General features: G+C 41.1%; 1 protein-coding gene across 3 annotated transcripts; it reads right to left on the bottom strand.

Annotated features, from left to right (window-relative positions):
- Positions 1-56: 56 nt before the first annotated feature.
- tdrd6a (tudor domain containing 6a) lies at positions 57-22,359 on the bottom strand. 3 transcript variants are annotated; one of them, XM_023999707.2, is made up of 17 exons: positions 22,016-22,359; positions 17,996-18,043; positions 11,764-17,758; positions 11,421-11,548; positions 11,212-11,292; positions 11,030-11,075; positions 10,830-10,897; positions 10,529-10,583; positions 10,189-10,271; positions 10,033-10,102; positions 9,849-9,928; positions 9,691-9,739; positions 9,535-9,611; positions 3,859-3,892; positions 3,654-3,730; positions 2,945-2,996; positions 57-874 (listed from the first exon to the last, which is right to left on the bottom strand). In XM_023999707.2, the coding sequence occupies exons 3-17, from the start codon at positions 17,675-17,677 to the stop codon at positions 756-758; spliced, it is 6,933 nt and encodes a 2,310-aa protein (XP_023855475.1). In that variant the 5' UTR covers positions 17,678-17,758; positions 17,996-18,043; positions 22,016-22,359; the 3' UTR covers positions 57-755. The 3 variants fall into 3 exon arrangements, 2 of the variants coding, with proteins under 2 accessions (XP_023855475.1, XP_023855476.1); XR_011480837.1 differs by lacking the exon at positions 9,691-9,739; XM_023999708.2 differs by lacking the exon at positions 11,212-11,292.
- Positions 22,360-22,636: the final 277 nt, after the last annotated feature.

The following is a 22,636-nucleotide window of genomic DNA, read 5'->3' as shown; positions in this document are numbered from 1 at the left end:
AATAAGATTGTTTTTAATCATAGCTGCTGGTAGGACAAAGAGAACGACGCGTGGAAGGAAGTGCAAGATTATGTATTGTGTAAACAAAAAAATTCTCAGAACACTGCACATCTCTTTACAGGAACAACCATCTTGTGAAAGCCTTTCACATTGAATATGGACAGAAAGTGTGTCCAATGTTTAAACGTCAACAATAATTGAATAGAACTTGGGCAAAATTACTCAAACTAAACAGATCAATTGTGCAGTGTTCCATAAATACACTAGGCTGACAGGAGTTCCGTTTAGAATACTGATGCAACAATCATCCAAAGACAGTGTCATAGTATTTCAAAGATTGTCAATCTTTCTAAACTTGGTATGGACAGAGTAGTATACTACAAAGCAGGATTAAGGAGTTAAAAAATATATATATTTAGCTAAATCATTGGCATAATCTAATTGATTCAGCCAACTCATATCTAAATTTCACATTTTTTATATTCCAGAAAATCAATAGCTATTTCTGGTTGCTTATCAAAGTTAGCTGGCTAACTCGTTGAACCTGCTTTGTAGTATACCCTCTGAGGTATTTCTGATCTAGAGACAAATGGCTAACTTGAGGTGAAGATGGGTGCTTACAGCTAAATAAAGGAAAAAGCAAAGCAAATTACCAAATAAACTGGACACAGAATGCAAACAAAATGCCACTGAACAGATTGATTTAACATCCCAGATTACAACATGGAATAGAACTGTGCCTGCACAACAACACACTAGTCACTGGACTGGCTTTGTTCCTGGGTGGTCCGAATCTCTGACACAAAGATGACGTCATCATCGGAGTTCTCCTCCACTCTCAGGCTGAGATGAGTCACCTGTGACATCACAACTTCTGTATGGGAGAAAGGTGAGGGCAGAGATGTGATGAGAAAATCAGAAATACAAATATCCTATTTTTCTGGTTATGAATGGTTGATCATATCAATGAGCTCGAGGCCCTCTTTTCTTTTCACCAATGACCTGCCACTGGCAATAAACACAGCATGTGTGTGTCCATGTATGATGATGCCCTTTTTTCCCACATTGTTACTTTACAGCCTTATTCAAAAATGTATGAAATAAATGTTCTCAATCTACACACAATACCCTATAATGACAAAGCGAAAAGTTACCTTATTTATATAAGTATTCACACGCTTTGCTATGAGATTCGAAATTGAGCTCAGGTGCATCCTGTTTCCATTGATCATCATTGAGATGTTTCTACAACTTGGAGTCCACCTGTGGTAAGTTCAATTGATTGGACATGATTTGGAAAGGCACACATCTGTCTATAAGGTTCCACAGTTGACAGTGCATGTCAGAGCAAAATCCAAGCCATGAGGTCAAAGGAATTGTCCATAGAGCTCCAAGACAGGATTGTGTCAAGGTAAAGATCGGGGGAAGGGTACCAACAAAAAAAAACAGAACATTGAAAGTCCCCAAGAACACAGTGGCCTCAATTTTTAAACTGGAAGAAGTTTGAAACCCCCAAGACTCTTCTTAGAGCTGGCCGCCCGGCCAAACTGAGCAATCGGGGGAGAAGGGCCTTGGTCAGGGAGGTGATCAAGAAGCCGATGGTCACTCTGACAGAGCTCCAGAGTTGCTCTGTGGAGATGGGAGAACCTTCCAGAAGGACAACCATCTCTGCAGCACTCCACCATTCAGGCATTTATGGTAGTGGCCAAACAAAAGCCAATACTAAGTAAAAGGCATGACAGCCCGCTTGGAGTTTGCCAAAAGGCACCTAAAGGACTCTCAGCAACCACAGCTAATGAAGTCACTGAAACCCTTAAGAGTTGCATTCTGTTTTAGAATGTGTGGCCAGTAATAAACTGGTCCTGAACATCTCTTAAACTAAGAGCATTGTATTTGGTACAAATAATTCCCTAAGTTCTAGACCTCAGCTGAATCTGGTAATGAATGGTTTGGCAGTTGAACAAGTTGAAGAGACTAAATTACTTGCCGTTACCTTAGATTGTAAACAGTCATGGTCAAAAGAGATGCAATGGCTGTAAAGATGGGGAGAGGTCTGTCCGTAATAAAGAGATGCTCTGCTTTATTGACACCACACTCCACAAAGCAAGTCCTGCAGGCTCTAGTTTTGTCTTATCTTGATTATCGTAGTTGTGTGGTCGAGTGCTGCAATGAAAGACCTAAAGCTGCAGCTGGCCCAGAACAGAGCAGCATGTCTTGGTCGTTATTGTAATCAGAGGGCTAATATAAATACTATGTATGCCAGTCGCTCTTGGCTAAGAGTTGAGGAAAGACTGTTTCTTATAAAGATAAGTGATGCAGTCAATGTTTTGAAAATTCCAAATTGTTAGCATAGTCAACTTACACAGCTCTGACACACACTTACCCCACCAGACATGCCACCAGGAGTCTTTTCACAGTCCCCAAATCCAGAACAAATTCAATAAAGTGTACAGTATTAATTTGTAAGTCGCTCTGGATAAGAGCGTCTGCTAAATGACTTAAATGTTAAAATGTTATATAAAGCCATTATTGCATGGAACTCCCATCTCATATTGCTCAAATGAACAGCAAACCTGATTTAAAAAAATCAACAGATAAAGCAACCCCTCACGACACAACGCCTCTCCCCCACTAGAGACTAGTTTGTGTGTATGTATTGACATGTAGGCAATGCGAGCCATTTTTAAATTGATGTGTTCTGTCCTTGAGCTGTTCTTGTCTATTAATGTTCTGTATTATGTATAATGTTTMATGTTCTGTGTGGACCCCAGGAAGAGTAGCTGCTGCTTCTGTAACAGCTAATGGGGATCCTAATGAAATACCAAATGAGTGTCAGAAATGAATATATATTTTTTTTAAGTAATATCCCTTCATCATTGGCCTGTTTTATCAGACAGTATTATTGACCAACTAGTAACTATGGATCCCGAAGATGAGCACATACCTGCAGAGTCTTCGCCAGGAAAAGACATATCTTGCTCATGCTGCACATCATTCTTAAATTGAATAGAAAATCATTAGTGTCATTCAAAGTTCAGACAATGAGTGTGGTTACATGCACACAATAATGTGATTATGGATAGTCAGATTATTATAATAGTTTAATTAAAATGTTTGCATGCTTTCAAGAAGAACGATGTCCCTAATACTCCTGTTTACATGGAATCAGGCTACCTGATGTCACTGATAAATGAAAAAAATATATATAATAAATAAATCACTCCTCAAAACAAATGTACCACAGTGAACATGTTATTTTTGGGAAGCATATTTGACTCCGAGTTTGGACATATAAAGTTTGTATGTGAAAACTAAGACGCATACATTGTTGTTCCGAACACACTTCTACACGCGCTAGAGGGAGGCTCACTTGGCTGATGCACATGCGCAGACCAAATACACCGCTGGAACACCGATTCAAGTCCTAACATTTCTTAACAATTGGAAAGATTGCTCAGAAAACCAGGTGTTTTAACCGACGTATGCCAACTTCGATTTTGACCTTACGAGAAGCAGAGTAAGGCGTTTACATGACTATTTCATAATCCGACTACTGCCATAATCAGTTTAATATTTAAATATTAGTGTGCATGTTAACCTACTCACTGTGAAGAAGCACCCCTCTCTCCAGTGTTACTCAACAGTTCCGTTACCTTGTCCTGTGTAGCAGCACTGGATACTACCTCCACATCGGTCGCCTCTTCAATCTCAGCAAACTGTTCTGCACAATCTACAAAGACATTTACACTGACAATTGACGTCAACAAGTCACTACATAACACATAAACAGTCATCCCACAATTGAGAAAATGTGTGAGTTAGTGTTGTTAGTCTGTTGTGTAAAGAGAAATCTTATACCTGAACAGACTTCTTCATGACCGAGAAGATCATCCTAAAATTGCATAGAATATTAGTGCAAGTTTGTTGCAGAAAATGTTAAGATTCCCCTCTACCACAACTCAAATAACTTGTGTGATTATATATAATCACACACATACATACACACACTCAGCAAAGAAAGAAACGTCATCTCACTGTGAACTGCGTTTATTTTCAGAAAACTTAACATCTGTAAATATTTGTATGAACATAACAAGATTCAACAACTGAGACAAACTGAACAAGTTCCACAGACATGTGACTAAGAAATTGAATAATGTGTCCCGGAACAAAGGGGGGGTCAAAATCAAAAGTAACAGTCAGTATCTGGTGTGGCCACCAGCTGCATTAAGTACTGCAGTGCATCTCCTCCTCATGGACTACACCAGATTTACCAGTTCTTGCTGTGAGATGTTACCCCTCTCTTCCACCAAGGCACCTGCAAGTTCCCGGACCTTTCTGGGAGGGAATGGCCCTAGTCCTCACCCTCCAATCCAACAGGTTCCAGACGTGCTCAATGGGATTGAAATCCGGGCTCGTCGCTGGCCATGGCAGAACACTGACATTCCTGTCTTGCAGGAAATCACGCATAGAACGAGCAGCATGGCTGGTGGCATTGTCATGCTGGAGGGTCATGTCAGGATGAGCCTGTTGAAAGGGTACCACATGAGGGAGGAAGATGTCTTCCCTGTAACACACAGCGTTGAGTTTGCCTGAAATGACAACAAGCTCAGTCCGATGATGCTGTGACACACCGCCCCAGACCATGACGGACCCTCCACCTCAACCCTGCTCCAGAGTACATTGCCTCGGTGTAACGCTCATTCCTTCGACAATAAACGCAAATCCGACCATCACCCCTGGTGAGACAAAACAGCGACTCGTCAGTGAAGAGCACTTTTTGCCAGTCCTGTACCCATAAGCGACGTTGTTGCCAGTGATGTCCGGTGAGGACCTGCCTTACAACAGGCCTACAAGCTCTCAGTCCAGCCTCTCAGCCTATTGCGTTTAGTCTGAGCACTGATGGAGGGATTGTGCGTTCCTGGTGTAACTCGGGCAGTTGTTGTTGCCATCCTGCACCTGTCCCGCAGGTGTGATGGTTCAGATGTCCCGATCCTGTGCAGGTGTTTATTTTTATTGAATATCCGAAACATACAATATACTTGCAGTGAAGCCGTTCAATGACTACATCATACCAGTCATCCAACAGACTCCCATGCAGAGCGACACACAGAAGCATCCAGTGTCAATGCCCTGCTCAAGGGCACGTTGACAGATCTCCCACCAGGCCAAACCCCCCCCCCCAGTTCCCCAAAAGCTGTCCCTCAACCATTCAAGACCCCTCCCACAGCCCCCCCAAAGGAATTGTTTTAATTTTTCTATTCCCCACCCCAAGAACCCCCAGATGCACCAACAACCAAGAAAATGAAAAAAAGAAGAHAGAAGAAAACAGCAAACAATGGAGAAAAAAAAATTATAATTTTTTAAACAAAGAGAGTCAAGGACAACTAAAATCATAACAGCAATGTCAACTGTATATGTTTGTGTGCATGTCTGGTACTATTACATGTATGTGTGTTGTATGCGTTTATTGAATGAGAGTGTGTATTTGCATGTGTACAAACACCTGCACGGCATCAACCTCAGCCAAACCGGCGCTAGTTGTAAAAACACTGCCYCYYAGTGTCATTCAAACATACTTTTATTATGTTTTATTTTGACTTTTATCTTTGACCATCATTCTAACTCCACTCGCACTTGTCTCCAATTCCACATCCCAACCCTCAGCCCATTCCATCTATCTCTGCTGGCCACCCACTTCGGGTTTCTACGCAACACATATTTTGCAACTATGCTGTGATGTTTAATGTACAATTTCAATCTAAATCGAATAGAATCCACAGATTGCAAGTTGAAAACAAATACTTTTACTAAGAGTATTAGTATATTAGTAATTGACTGACCCGGTCTTTCCAGATCTCCTAAAGATACTATTTCTAGGGTCAATTTTAGATCAATGCTATGCATTTTCAGCCATTCCTGAACCTGAGACCAGAAATAAGCTACCTGAGGGCAATACCAAAATATATTGTCTTTTGATTCTGTATCCTCACAAAATCTGCAGAGCTTCGATGATTTTATGCCTCATATATTCAACATTTTGTTGGTGGCAAGAAGTCTATATAATAATTTCAGCTGAAAAGCACAAAATCTTGAATCTTGCATTGTTTTATATATCAACTCATACCATGGAATCAGTACAAAAATCTCTTCAACTATTTTGCAAGTTGTCAACATCCTGGTCCTCAAATGAAACTGGTATACTTTCCTATTTATAATATTTTTTATTCCTCTTCAAGTTTTGATCCTTTACATTGGGCAGACAGACCAGTTCCCTACCTCCTCCCGCTGCCACCCGCCTCCTCCATTTTTGGGGTAATGCTGTAATCAATTTGTTGTACTCTTGGATTGAGCAGACCTTCCTGTACAATTCTGATAACTCCAAGGACATAACTCTACCATTCCAATTTACAATATCATTTAAGAACAAAATACCCTTTTCAAAACATCTTTCCCATAAATACAGGTATTTTATCAACCAGCCAACCACGAGTTCAGCCATAATATTTGTTGTAATATTTGTTCGATCTTTTCAGGGGGATGAAATTGAAATTGTAGCTAGCTCTGCAATGCTTGTTTGAAAAAGAGAGATACTTTGAAAAATATATAATTTTCAATTAATCGAAAATGAGACATGGCAATCTGCAAAGGCAAAAAGGCATTTTTTTAGGCACGTTTTATTTTGTCTGGTTTAGCATCCCAGATAAAGCGAAATATTTTTTGCTCATATGATTTGAAAAACGAATCATCAGGAGTAGGCAGCGCCATAAGTAAGTGAGTAAACTGAGATATGACTAAGAAGTTAAATCAGGGCAATTTTTTCATAAATAGACAGGTATTTACCTCTCCATAGTTGCAGGATCTTGTCTATTTTTACAAGTTTTCTATTGAAATTCATTGTGGAGAGCTTACTTCTATATTTTCTGACATGAACAACAAGTATGTCTACTTCACCATCAGCCAATTGTATAGGTAAACTGCAGGGTAATGTAAAAGTTGTATTTTTTAAAGATCCAATATGTAATATTGTACACTTATCATAACTAGATACTATTCTCAGGCTAAATTGACCATAATTAGTGCTTGTAAAGTTACTGCCATCAGAGGTATTATGACGGTCAAAATGAGAGATTTCAAATGTCTGATATTTAGAATTCAAGTAAAAGGTTCTAGCAATATTTGTTTATTTCCTTGCCTGTGAGCCAATGCCACAGATGTTARAAAAYTGAGACAAGACATTGTGTGTAGTAAATCTGAGTAGGTTGATGTGTATGATATTGGATGTGATTTAGTGAGAGTGTGTACGATGCCTGTATAAGAGTAAGACTATAATGTGTGATGTCCAAATAAATAATAACTTCGCCAATTTGCATGGTTGAGTGTCTGTAACATGTATTGCGTATAGCCTTAATATTCATGATGACAATTGTAATCCATATCGTATCACCGTCATAGTTACATCATAATTACATTTAACATCATTGAACACATCCCAGCATTTCCATAGCAATTGACATTTCACATGATCATGACAGAGACCTTGCATTACTCTAGAGATGGCTTCACTACAGTACAAATGTATTCCGTACAATATGTTATTATTCCCCAATGCCCCTATTCTGATATCTTCCCCTTGCTTGTTTTAAATATATATAAACTTGTAGACAAATACATAAAAAAGATAGACAAACAAAACACATTAAATTATAAAACAGTTCGACAGAGAGAGAAGAGAGCAAGATCAGGTGTGTGTGTGTGTGTGTATGTGTAAGTGAACATGTAATTGAGTACGTGTGTGTTCATATCCACTTCATAGTGTTCAGATATTTTTACAGTTCCCATACTTTCTTTTTTTCGTAACCTGAGGTCCCTGTAGAATTTAGTACAGCCATGATGTTATGGAGCTGTCGCGGAATAGCTGTCCATCTATAAAGAGTTTGTCCACAATGAGAAAGGCAGGCTTACCCTTCTCCCTCTGTTGCCTCTGCACTCTTCCCCTGCTTTTGATCAGCTCCTTTTGTTGGTTGTGTTCATTTTACGATGATCGGTCGGGGACCCTTGGTCTTGCCGCTCCGAGCTCCAAGTCTGTGTACTCGGTGGACAGACACCTTGTTTGCAGTCTCTATAGGAAGTTTCAAGGCAGATTGCATGAATTCTCTGATCTCACCCTCTGGATTATTGGATGCGTCCTCAGGAATCCCAGGGGAAAAAAATATTTTCACGCATGCTACGACTTTGTATGTCTAGTAGCGACTCCATCACCCCATTTTCCCTGAGTAGACAATCCATGTTGGAATCGTGGATTTTTACCTTGGCTGTCAGTGCCTTGTTCTCTCCTTGGAGCGTAAGAATTTCACTCTGGCTAAACTCCAAACTCCCCTTCAGCCCTGCTACCTCACAAAACGTTTCCAGTGTTGCATGGATTCCAGCCAGAGCACTAGCCTCTACATCATTTGTAAGTAAATCGTCCGTGTCTGTAGATAAATCTTTTTTTATGTTAAAGTTCATTTGTGAGGTAGTTGAATCTTTCCATGATGGAGTATGTTGTTCCTCCATAGAGTAAAACTGTTGGCACTCATCGATTTCCCTCAGGCTCTCCTGGGAATCCAGGTAGGCTCTACACTGCAACCAGTTGTTTTACGAAAAGATAACAATGAGTCTCTCACGACAACGACAGATGTCTGTAGTACAGCGAGCTAGCACTCGTGGAATCCACGCAAAAAAATGGAACACAAACTTGCAGTCCCAGGCGTAAAGGCTAACCTCGTCGTGGAATCCTTAGCAACAAAACTTTAGTTCTGATTAAAATTGATTTAATGAAAAAAATGTAATAAACAAACCGAGTGTAGACAGTACACGCGCTCTGATGACGTATCTTATCCCGTGCAGGTGTTGTTACACATGGTCTGCCACTGCGAGGACGATCAGCTGTCCACCCTGTCTCCCTGTAGCGCTGTCTTAGGCGTCTCACAGTACAGACATTGCAATTTATTGCCCTGGCCACATCTGCAGTCCTCATGCCTGCGTACAGCATGCCTAAGGCACGTTCACGCAGATGAGCAGGGACCCTGGGCATCTTTCTTTTGGTGTTTTTCAGAGTCAGTAGAAAGGCCTCTTTAGTGTCCTAAGTTTTCATAACTGTGACCTTAATTGCCTACCGTCTGTAAGCTGTTAGTGTCTTAACGACCATTCCACAGGTGCATGTTCATGAATTGTTTATGGTTCATTGAACAAGCATGGGAAACAGAGTTTAAACCCTCTAAAATNAGAGTTTAAACCCTCTAAAATGAAGATCTGTGAAGTTATTTAGATTTTTACAAATTATCTTTGAAAGACAGGGTCCTGAAAAAGAAACAACCCTTTTATTTATATATATATTTATATATATATATATATATATATATATATATATATATATATATATATAAATGTACTGCAATGAGGTCACTAGCACACAAACATTTCACTGCACCTTTTATACCTTTGTAGAGTGTGTACGTCACAAATATAATTCGATTTGAAGAGTTGTGTTACCTTGACCTGTGTGGGAGCACTGGATGTAACCTCCACAACAGTTGCCTCTTGAGCATCAGTTCTTTGTTCTGTGGACACTACAAAAAACATTTATAATTGGCATCAATAACTACACAGAAATACTACAGCCTGAATCCACAAAATGTCATCACAAACCTAAACAGTCTTCATCAGGACTAGACTTTGATTCCCCTAGAAGTTCATCCTAAAAATGAACAGAATATCATAAGCGTCCCAATCAAAAGCGTCCCAAAGGGGATACAAATAAACAATGCAACAACTCCTCTCTACAGTACCACTCCAAATATGCTTACCCTTTCCTGCGGGGTAGCACTTGATATACCATCTGCATAGGTTGCTTTCTTAATCTCAGCACCATCATCTGTGGATGCAACTGTAAAGGATATTTACATTCATAATTTAAAATCAAACAATAAGAGTGCATTTGTCCATGTATGGATTTGTCTGACACCAGTCAAATCAGATGTGATCACATACCTAAACAGTCTCCAATGAGACATGAAGTCACTTCTCCAAGACATGAGTCTTCCTCAAGCAAGTCATCATCCTAAAATGTAACCGATTATTAAGAGTATTCATAGTTCCGTTTTATGACGACAATGTGAATGTCACTTATTACAACCAACCGCTTACCTTATTATCCTGTGTGGGAACACTGGATACAACGTCTACATCAGTTGCTGGTTCAATATCAACTAGCTGTTCTGAAAGCACGTCTGCAAGGGCATTGATCATGTTCAGAAACAGTACTTTTTTGGTTGTTTGCATTTAGCTAAACCTGTCAAATGATCAAAGTTGTCAAAATGGGCTCTCGCAAGGCATAGATGAATAGCGACGTTCCACTTTCATGTGTCTTCAGTACACCGTCATAAATATTAAGACTGAGAATCAACATCACACACTCTTTGCTGATGTGTCATGTACTGCATTAGGTTTTAATCTATTATCTACAGAATTATGAAATACCACTCACCACTAGATTCCTCTAATGGTGCACACACATCAGCTAGAGTAGAGTCATCCTGGACCTGCGATAGAGCATGCTGGAGTTTAATTGTGAGTAACAGGAAATCATTCTCTTGTGGAGGAAAAATGGGAAAACCAATGTATTAACAGCTCTGGTTTTGCACACTACAACAACGTTTTTGCACGGATCTACAATCTCAGTGTCGAGATCCACCAGAAAGCCCTGTAAAATACATTTTACAATAGCTCCATTTTAAAAACAGAGAAAATGCATAGAATCGATACAAAAAGATTACAATTACACCTACCTCTGAGGCAGCCTTGCTCAGGTCATCTCCTGCAACGGTGTTGTCACTGTCATCTGTGTCTTCATGATCTGTATGTTAGCAAACCTGGGATAAGACTCCAAAATAGTGCAAGAAACTTTCATGTCACTGTTCTGTATGAAGATGAATCATTTGAGTCATATCAAAACACTGCGTCTTTAAGAGATCTGAGACACGCTTACCACGTTCTGACCCAGCATTCGACGACGCTGTATCGAAGTCATCACTCTGGTCAAGTTCAAAGTGTAAACATATGATGCTCAAATTAACAAACATCACAATGAAGTAAATTATAAAGGCCATTATCTCTATTGGAAATGTTTGTCATGTGAAGATGGAGGGAGAAACATTCCTTGTTACAAACCTCTTCTGTTTCTGAAGACAACGGCTCAAATATATTGTGTGGGTCTACTATCATTTCAGTGTCGTCATCCAGCAGCAGAACCTAGCGTTTAATTTTTTATTTTATTTAGAACAGCTCAGGGTTATATTTCAGATACAAATATATGCAGTGATACGTCTCACACATCAGTTGGTTGTTTTTAAACACAGGGTGTGGAGGAGCTTGCTTACCTTTATGGAGTCCTCAAAGAGCTTCAAAATCTTTGCTTTACACCAACTCTTCTTAGCAGAGGACCAAACGACACAGGATGATGACCCAACTGGAACAGTCGGCTCAACTCTCTGAAGTTTACCAAACTCTAAAACAGACCAAAAAAAAAAGGCAAAACCTTTTAATATTAAACAAACACACCCAGTGTAATACGTACCATAAAGTACAAAAAATGTATGTACTCTACTGCACGTCGCTCTGGTTAAGAGTATCTGCTAAATGACTAATTTAAAATGTAGTAAGTACTCAAATTTGATGGAAAAGAATGCAAAGTTCAAATAGTAAATAACGTGTAGAACTCACCAGATTCAGGTACAACAGCAGAGACGTTGACATCCTCATCTCTGATTCCAGACTCCTCTTTTTTGGTCTCCAACTCCAAAGCCAAGGTATCCAGTTCCTCATCTTTGGTTTCTGACTCCTCTGTGACAGCATGTTCTGACTTTGCACTCTCGATGACAGGCTCAGCACACAGTTTGAAAACTTCCTCATAGATGTCGTCTTGACCTTGGTCGATGTTTGAAAGAGAAGTCTGGTCAAAGTGTTCGTCACAGTACAGACGTGACTCTGAGTCATCCAGACTGAAGGCTTTTTCCAGTACTGATACACTCCCACTTTCGTCTTTGTCTACTTCCAATGTGTCCTTTTTAGTCCTTGAAACCAAGATGTCTTTGTTCCCTTGGGAAGTTGCCACTTGAGCCTCACATGAATCTCCACTCTCTGAGGCACATTCGAGTCCTGCGTCACCGGGTTCCTCACAGATGATGATGATGGGAATGGACTTAGTCTCTTTCCCTTCGTTGGGTGTCGTTGCACTCAGACCCTGTATGGCGGTCATGGATTCTTGGATCTCATTTGTGTAAGACTGCTTTTCTTCCTCTTTGTCATCTTCAATTAACTCTGTGTTGCCAAGGTGATCAAAACAGTCTGCATCTACCTGGAAACTTATCAGATCCACATCCTCTGCATGACCTTCATCTGTTGCTTGGGTGAGTACTGAGTTGTCCTGTTGCTCATCAGAAATGTCTGTGCATTTGTCCTCATCCACTAACTCATGAGTTTCACTATGGGCCAAAGCATAGTCTGTGTCGTGCTCTCTGATGTTTTCATATGGCTCTTCGGGACTTGAGTTGGGCACTGCTGCCTCTTCCTCAACCAACTTAAATTCACCTACTAATGAAGGCATGTCACCTGACATTGCAACTCCTGTAGGATCGGACTTGTCTTCGTCTTCAGACGTTTCTTTGTCAACAGAGCTCTTCCAGTACAGCTTCATAGTGTCATTTATCATTTCTTCCTCGCATTTCACCTTGAGGAAACATGTGATCCCACCCCGCTTTTGACTGGATACTCTCAGAACTGTCAGGTGTAGAAGCTTGTCTTTTATGAGTTCTGATAACTGGTCAGCAGCAGTGTCATGCCAGGATCCTTGTGAATAATCAAACCCTTCAAGCTGACACTGGAACGCCTGTGGGGGAGTGTCAATGAGCACAGTTGGCATTGGCCTCACATCGTTCAGATTGACTGTAGACTCATTTCCATAGTCCACAAAAAGAATGGATAAGGCATCTCCATCTTTCCTCAGGACTTCTGCACGGTACCACTGTTCATCGTCCACAAATAGAGCAATGCAAGGGCTTCCAGTGCACAGGGTTTCACTGTCAATTAACGTAGATGCCACAGCATTCCCAGCGTCTGCAACAACTTCAGTGATCTTATCAAGTTTGTCCGATTCAGCAGATTGACACCAAAAGGACTGAGGTCCATTTATAATAGAGGCATAGACTTCTACGGTCTGTCCCTCTGAAATGTCAGGCTTACTATAACGAGCAGTCTTAACGTCGACCAAAGTGCTCATCTCTGGTGGCACACTTCTAGCAGAAGGGCTTTTTTGGGGCTCTTCTGCCTCTTGGTTGGAGCCTTCTGATGTCTCAGGTATCACATCAGACGAGGCTGTTGGGCTGCTGGGAGATATATTGCATGTGATTGCTTTGCTGCCGTGCACTAGGCCAACCTCCCAAAAAGATCCAGACTGTTTCATGAACATGCACCCTAACCGTTTGTTACCGTTTAAACCAACTTTCTCTTTGAAGTTAGACACAACTTCCGGATTCAGTTCTGCTTGGTTTCCGACAGCTGTCACTCCACTTAGGAAGCAGTGAATACTGAACCTGGGAATTTCAAGAAAGTGTTTGTCGAGTTGACATATCTTGGAGGCTGAAACCGTTGCTGTATTTCCAAAGTCTATGAACTCAACAAGAGCTGTTTCGTTTCCCAGTATTTCACTTACAACTGCACGGTACCATGACGAATCATCTGGAAACTCTGCATTGACCAAGTCTCCTTGACTCAAGTCCTTAGTGTGAATGGTTTCAGCAGTTGACTGTTCATCATTGAGTTTTTCCACAATGGAATAAATGTCATCTTCCTCCTTGATCAACTGTACAAAGAAACTCTGTGGACTATTGCAATGTGAGACAAAGACATCGGCTACCATGCCTGGATTTATGGATTTTGAGGGCAGGTCTGAGAGTTTTGGAAGATCTTTCACCTTTGCTTTGGGAACCACAATCTCCTTTTGTGGTTCACTGAGGGATGGCTTTGGCGCTTGTGGGCCTTTCGTTTCCGCCTGAGGAATTGTTTTTTCTGGTTGTTTCCTGGACTCTGAACAAACTCGCTCATTAGGTCTCCTCAAAGGTACCCGTTTTTGATATGTCCTGTAGGGTGCTCGAGGGAGTTTCTCAAACTTTTGGGTGTCCTCGTCTGTTTTTTGTAGCGCCTCTTTAGTTGTAGACCAAGGTTTGGCTTCAAGAGCTGATGTGTGGCTGCTGGTTCCATCATGTGGTCTCCTGCTCCGGTGTACCACTTGCTCTTCTCTGTGCATGTCAAGGTTGAACTTCTCCTTTATCTTTGCATTCACTTGCATTTTCCTGTCATAGAGCTCCACCAGCAACTTGCCCCCAGGTTCTTTTGCCACCACAAGAGCCCTGAAGTTCCGGTCAGTCATACTGGTCTCAAACCAGCCGTTCACCTCATTTGTAACCTCTCCGGGGATATCAGAAAGCCCACACTGGACAGCTTGTACAGGCACAGACATGATCTCACTGGCCTCAATGGGAATGGGAAGCAGATCTGATTTGTTTACTTCCAATGTGTCGCCATAATCCACAAAGTGCACCAGGATTGTTGGATTTCTAGACTTGATCTGCCCTCTGTACCACTCTCCGTCTGTGTATTTTGCAAAGCACACAGTTCCAAAAGTTTGGGGACAGTTGGTGATCTCCAACTGGCGACAAAGCGTGTTGATGGTCTCTGCAAGTCCTTCAACTGTATCTGCATTCCTTTTCAGCTGGCAGTAGAAGTGATTGACATTTTTCACACTTGTTACACTGACCTCTTCTTCACTCCCCGTTTTGATGTTGTGAGTGGAGTAGTAGTAGGTGTCCAACCGGAAAGGGGAGGAAGGGACTTTTTTGGCAGGTGCACGGTTTGCCAGTCCTTTCTGAACCATCAAGTTGCAGACACTCTGAAAGGGTGTTTCCAGATCCACCACATTGAATACCACTTTCTGGGCATTGTACATGACAGCATATATGGTGCACTTCAAGACCCTGTGGTCGGATGCTGCGGTGTCCACAAAGTCCTGGAACTGTCTAATGGCATCTTCAGGCCATTCAGTGGTGTGAGAAGTAGGGAGGATAAGGTTGTACAAGCTGCAACGAAAAGCTTGACCTTTAAGTTGTACGAAGTTGGGATCTATGCGGCGCAAGTCTTGCAGGGAGACTGTCTTTGTCTGACCATAGTCTATGAACAGCACATCAACGTGCAGTGTTGCATGCTTCTGAATGACCAGGGCTCTGTACCACATTCCGTTGTCTGGGTGGCGGGCAACACAGGCAGATTCCACAGGTTGCTCAAACTCGGTGTCAGCATAGTGCTGCTGTATGTCTTGCATGAGCCATTTTAGATGATTAGAATTTTGTGCTAGGTGGCACCAAAAGTCATTTGGACTCTCAACGTAAGACACCGTAACTTCAACTGAACTTCCTATTGGAAACAGGTATTCCTTGAAGGCAGTTCTGGACTCTTTGACAGTGGAATCGCTGGTGGACAATCCTTGAGGGCCAACACTTGCCTTGAACACATCATAAGGAATGGCACGTGGGTTCTGTGTTGTGGGGGCAATGATAGGCCTTGAAGAGGCCTTGTGAGGGGTCTTACTTGTGTCGCCCTTCTCTGCAAAGCCAGCACTGCAAAGCAGCTTACTGACATCTCGCTCTCCATGTGCAGATGAGTCCATCAGTTGAACAATGTGAGCACCATGAGACTTTGCAGTTACGTGTACATCCAGGATCTTGTCTGCGATTGATTTTGTGAAGAAGTCCGTAGCATTTCGGCTCCATTTCTCCTCTTTTGGTCTAATACCGGCCAGCCTACACTTCAGTGCAAGTGCTGGCAACTCTTTAAACTTGTCAGGAAGGACTCCCAGATTGAACCAGTCAATCATCTCTGTGTTTCCATAGTCAAAAAAGAAGACCCTGGCCTTGTTCCCAGTGACTTCAGACACAGTCGCCCTGTAAAAAGAGTTGTCTTGTGATCTTGCAGCACAATAAAGGCCAACCTTTGGACATTTGACAACTCCCGCACTGACTGGGTTGCTGTACAAATCAGCAAGATCACTCATCATTTGATTAAATGCATCTGCATACATCTGTGTGTGAATCCAGAATTCTGAAGGGTTCTCCACATGTTGTACAACTGCCACGTGTGAAGAATTCAGAGGGAGATCTTCGGCAGGATATTTAGCCTTCATTTCCTTGGGATCACCAGAGCTTGGTGGTGCAGTTTGCTGAAATGTGATTCCATCTGGATGTGGAGGACTTGCACAGTTGTTGCGAACAGCATAATCTCCATGTAACTTCTCATGCGACTTCTCAGAGTCCAGCAAACATCTCTCCTTTGTGCCAAACAGTTTGTTGATGTTTGCGTTTTCATTCCCATAGAGTGTTATGTAGTGGACTCCCTCTGACAGACTCTGGTACTCGAACTTGGCGATCACAGTCCTGTTCAGAAGTAGGGATTTCAGATATTCAATCTGGGCAGCCGTCCATCCAACGCCTTTGTCGATGACGCCGTGGAGGGAGCAGACATATGTGACAACAGGCATTCTGAAGAACTCTGTGGCCAGTGGTCTGATGTTCTCCGCTTGGACAAACTGTTTCTTCCCATAGTCGACATGGAGCACTTCAACCACATTATTTGCTGGAAAGACCTGTTGTAACATAGACCGATACCACCTTCCGTCACTTGCTCTTGAGGCACATGGGGAACCCAACGTTTCGGGTCTGGTGATGCCCATTTCCACTCGGCCTTCATAGTGTTGTGTAATCTGCTCCGTTAGTTTCTTCAACTCTTGAGAAAACACCTTCAACTGACAGAAGACGCGCAGTGGGTTGGTTACCTCCGTGACAATGACCGTCTCTACGGTTTCCGTTTGCAGCTCTGGATACATGTAGTTCTGCTGCTTCTCAATTTGCTCACGGGTCTCTAGTGGGTCATTTCTCGTGGAGGACTTCTGTGGATATTCTGTAGAGTTTGAAGCCCCACTCTGCAATGACTTTGAAATGTAGAGCTTGAACTTATCGGTGCTCAGCTTCTTAGCAAACCCCATTTCGTGCATCTGTCTAGATACGCAGGGAACATCCAGGAGGAAGGTTCTATGGGGCACCAAGATGTCCTGGACACATGCATCAACCGTCTTTCCGCAGAGGGATTTCAGAAATTCTAAGGCCACTGGAGACCACCTGTTCTCAGGTGACAGGGGCAACACATTGGAAAGAACACAGAATTCTACCTCAGGGGGTAGGTGGAAAAACTCTTTCTGACCCCAAGCCAACATGCTAGTGGTGACACCAAGCATTCTCCCTTCGTCAATAAGGAACACATTGTAACTTGAGCCATTTCTTGAGACTATGCGTACCCTATACCAAGTTTCATATATCTGAACCAAGCACACATCTCCAGGATTTCCCTCCAACTCACGAAAGGTTTCTCTGGGAAACTGAATGTCTTTTCGCAGGCGTTGATAGGCAATTTTTCTCTCTTGATCAAAATTGCCCCATAGCTCCACAATATCACATTGGGGATTGCAGTTCACCCTTGTTATGAGAACTGAAACGTTTGAACCTGGTGTTGGGAGCCCAGGTATTGAACACATTTTGACGTTGTCAAAGTAATCCGTCTTCCATCAACTATCAATGTCCATCCAACAAATCCTAAACGTCAAGGTCCAATGAGTCTAAGAAAAGAAGTCGGTAGATTAAATTCCGTATTTTGGACAAAGTGCCATTGAGAAACTTTGATAACAATAAAATAAAAAATACTCAGTAAATAAGTCATTGGGCACATTGAAGGAGAAATTATCTTCTTTTTTTTTTTTTTACCTTTTACCAAATCTAAACTTTATGTAAATGGTATCTTATAGGAAGGATCCAGACACTTTTTTAGCGATTTAACTTGTTTTTGATAAGCTTACCCCAACCCGGCGAGTCACTTAGTCATCCTCCTTGTGCTGTACAGGGCTCTGAAAAAAACATGAACAAATGCAGATTGAGTCGCATAAAATCAAACATAACCTTGCGGATAAAGTTCGGAATGACAAATTCATATGTCTAAAGACCTGCATCACTATAATGAGAGCTTTTCAACATCTAAAAGGACGTATTTGTATGTTTTCAGAGCCCCTGTACTGCACAACCAGGATAAGGACTTTATCATTATAATGATAAAGGTGGGTGCTTATATTTGTCATATTTCACAAATGTACAAGTGTGCATTACACGCATCTGTGATTTGGAAATGTGTTTTTGCATATCCCAACTCCCCCATAGACACCCTCGGAGAGTGGGGTCGCAGCCAGGATCTGCCATTATCAATAGCAACCCTAAACCAATTAGGACACCGACAGATGTTGCACCTTGTCGGCTCGGGGATTCAAACTGAGACCATTCGAATTTCTGGCCCAACGCTCTTACCGCTAAGCTATCAGCTGACTCGCTGGTTGGGGTAAGATTCTCTAAAACAAGTGAAATAGCAACAACAACAAAAACGTGTCTGGACCCTTCAATAACATGCCATTTACACCAACGATAGAGATTTGGTTGTAAAAAGCCAACTTCTCCTTTAACTTCTCTGGGATATGTGGGACGCTAACGTCCCACTTGGCCAAAAGCCAGTAAAAATGCAGAGTGCCATATTCAAATAAATTACTATAAAAATCAAACTTTCATGAAATCACACATGAAAGATTAAAGCTACCCTTGTTGTGAATCCCACCACAGTGTCCGATTTCAAAAAGGCTTTACGACGAAAGCATACCATGCGATTATGTTAGGTCAGTGCCTAGTCACAGAAAAACACAGCCATTTTTCCAGCCAAAGAGAGGAGTCACAAAAAGCAGAAAGAGAAAATTAATCACTAACCTTTGATGATCTTCATCAGATGGCACTCATAGGAATTCATGTATGTTTTGTTCGATAAAGTTCATATTTATATCCAAAAATCTCAGTTTAAATTGGCACGTTATGCTCAGAAATGCATTGTCTCAAACAAACATCCTGTGAAAGTGCAGAAAGCCACATCAAATTACAGAAATACTCATCGTAAATGTTGATGAAAATACAAGTGTTATGCATGGAATTAAAGATATACTTCTCCTTAATGCAACTGCTGTGTCAGATTTCAAAAAAGCTTTACGGAAAAAGCACACCATGCAATAATCTGAGTACAGCGCTCAGACACCAAAACAAGCCATACAGAAGTCAGAAATAGCATTATAAATATTCACTTACCTTTGATGATCTTCATCAGAATGCACTCCCAGGAATCCCAGTTCCACAATAAATGTTTGTTTTGTTCGATAAAGTCCATCATTTATGTCCAAATACCTCCTTTTTGTTTGCACGTTTAGTTCACAAATCCAAATTCACGAGGCGCAGGCACTTAGTCCAGCCGAAAAGTCAAAAAGTTATATTACAGTTCGTAGAAACATGTCAAACAATGTATAGAATCAATCTTTAGGATGTTTTTATCAAAAATCTTCAATAATGTTCCAACCGGACAATTCCTTTGTCTTTAGAAATGAAAAGGAACGCAGCTCGCTCTCACAGCCGCATGCATGACTTAGCTCATGGCATTCTGCCAGACCTCTAAGTCAAACAGCTCTTATTCGCTCCCCCTGAAACAAGGTTCTAAAGACTTGACATCTAGTGGAAGCCTTAGGAAGTGCAATCGGACCCAATTTACACTATCTTGGATAGGCAAAGACTTGAAAACCTACAAACTTCAGATTTCCCACTTCCTGGTTGGATTTTTTCTCAGGTTTTTGCCTGCCATATGAGTTATGTTATACTCACAGACATCATTCCAACAGTTTTAGAAACTTCAGGGTGTTTTCTATCCAAATCTACTAATAATATGCATATCTTAGCTTCTGGGCCTGAGTAGCAGGCAGTTTACTCTGGGAACGCTTTTCATCCAAACGTGAAAACAGCGCCCCCAGCCATAAGTTAAAAGGTTACACACATTATAGACTGTATATATATGTTATAGACTGTATATATATGAGCATACAATATAGCTAGTAATTGTATTAGTCTTTTTTGCTCATCTTTATCAAGAGTGCCAAAAAATATGGACCTGACTGTATATAAACTGATTATGCACTAATGTAAAATAAGATTGCCACTTTGGCATATCAAGGGAATTCAACATACAGCAAGATTTGTGTTAAGTAGGCTTAAGCTATTTTATATATATATATATTTTTTTTTTTTTGTTGTTGCTGCAATTCCTACTTCAACCTCAATCACACGGGAGATATGAACATTCAACATTAATGTATTGTATTGGCATGACCTTGTGCAGTCTTCACCCGCAATGTTACACTGACCAGTTGATCTTACAAGGGGAAAAAACCTGTGAAATGACAAAGAAGCCATTAAACTTTTCCTATTGGGTGTACTAGATAGAGGAGGGTTTCCCAGCTACTTTTATTTGGCCTCCCAAGTTCTGTTTTTTTTTTTWATTTTTAATGTTTTTATTGTTGGACATAAGATGTAAAACCACCAGCAAATCAAATCCAAGTTATTTAAATGTCAGAAATCTGTCCAAAGTATTCCCTCGTATACTAGAGATATACACTGAGGGTACAAAACATTAAGGACACCTGCTCTTTACATGATAAACTGACCAGGTGAATGCCATGATCCCTTATTGATGTCACTTGTTAAATACACTACAATCACTGTAGATGAAGGGGAGGAGACAGGTTAAAGAAGGATTATTAAGTCTTGAGACAATTGAAACATGAATTGTGTATGTGTGCTGTTCAGAGGGTGAATGGGCAAGACAAAATAATTAAGTGYCCTTGAACGGGTATGGTACAGTAGTAGCTGCCAGGCACACCGGTTTGAGTGTGTCAAGAACTGAAACGCTGCTGGGTTTTTCACCCTCAACAGTTTCCTGTGTGTATCAAGAATGGTCCACCAGCCAACTTGACTTGGGAAGCAATGGAGTGAACATGGGCCAGCATCCCTGCTTCATCTAGTTGATGATCCCTGTACCAGAATAATATAGTGGAATTCACAATCTTGACATACTGTAGTTTACCTTAACCTAGGCAATCTTTTCAAATAATTCCCATTAGCCTACTCTCTAGGAACATCATACACAATGTGATAATAACCCTTCCAATGAGCAAACCTCTCATTTAAGCCTATTTTACAAACATTTAAATAATGTAACATAGCAGGCAAATGATACAAAAGGCAACTCTTCTAAACACCTTAGTACATAGTCAAAATAGCTGTAGCCAACCAATAAATGTTATGATACCATCAATCTCAGTCTGTCCGGTTATTTCTTTCCATAAAGTCACTATCAACTTTGACGTTACTGCCACCATGTGGGATAAAATGGTAATGGTTAGTATTCTTATTCGACTCCACCAAATTGACATGTCTTTGTGCTTTTATGGGTTCACAAATCACAACAATAGTTGTTGGTCAAATGTGTTTATCGTGCAGTAACATGTGGTATACCGTTTTAAAACACCAACCATGAAAGGCGAAGCTCTAACTACTAACGTTAGCTAGCTAACTACAGAACAGAAAGAATTACAGCACATGGCCAATGCAACTGCCTGTCGAACCAGTTGGGATAGCTAACTTAGCTGGGTAGCCATCTCAATAGCGATCTATGAACATGAATAAACCAAATTCAGTAAAAACCCGTTAACGACACAATTTCACAGTTAAGATGCAATGTGTTAGCTGACAATCCACACAAACGACTAAGGCACAATAACTATAGTAGCTAGTTTGCTAACGGTTGTTTGGCTAAAATGCAACTGAGTTAGCCGGGGCAGCGTGCAGAAGACATAAGCTAAAGAAAGGCAAGCCGAAGTCAAAATAAATGATCTAACAAACGTTACCTAGATTAATTTAGGATTCATCATCCACGTCAAAATAATTATCAGTATTAACTAGCTGCTCACCCTCGCTTTGCAAATAGTTGTCCTTCTAGCGCTGATCAACGACGTTTCTTCAAAAAGGCCAGAACAAGCACGTTCGAAACTTCCCTCAATTAACTTGTTAGCTACGTTATCTAACTAGCTAGGCGTCGCGCCATGACGGGAGACTTCTCGTTCTCCAAATGAATAATAACGTTACTCACGTAATCAACGTTCGGAAGCTAGTATTATTGTGCAAGTTAAATAAAATAGTTGATGCGATCCGCTTATCAATTAGCTACAGCTACATTTGAAACTGTTGGAAATTTGCAGGCATGGAAAGTAATACTATGCTCTGAAGATGCCGCTGTTGTATGCAACTAGCTAGCTTCTTTTGCAGAAAGTGTAGTGAGTGACCGGATGAAAAAAATGCAACGGCAAAAAAAAATTGCACTTGGCTTCTGTTTTCGTCTCCACCCCACTCAACAGGAGGGGACAGAGGTATCATCAAATCACAGATAAAGAGTTTTATTATCATCCGTATATTTAGCTTTCCATGCCTGCACATTGAGAAAGGGCATATGCCCTACACAAATCTACAAAAATAATGTTACAAAAATATGAATGCTGTTGGATGGAAAACCTGGGTTCCTTATAATGACATAT

Source organism: Salvelinus sp. IW2-2015, linkage group LG14, assembly GCF_002910315.2.
Source record: "Salvelinus sp. IW2-2015 linkage group LG14, ASM291031v2, whole genome shotgun sequence".
In the NCBI taxonomy this organism is placed as follows: domain Eukaryota; kingdom Metazoa; phylum Chordata; class Actinopteri; order Salmoniformes; family Salmonidae; genus Salvelinus; species Salvelinus sp. IW2-2015.
The sequence above is the reverse complement of the archived record's forward strand: the minus strand, read 5'-3'. Positions and strand labels throughout refer to the sequence as shown.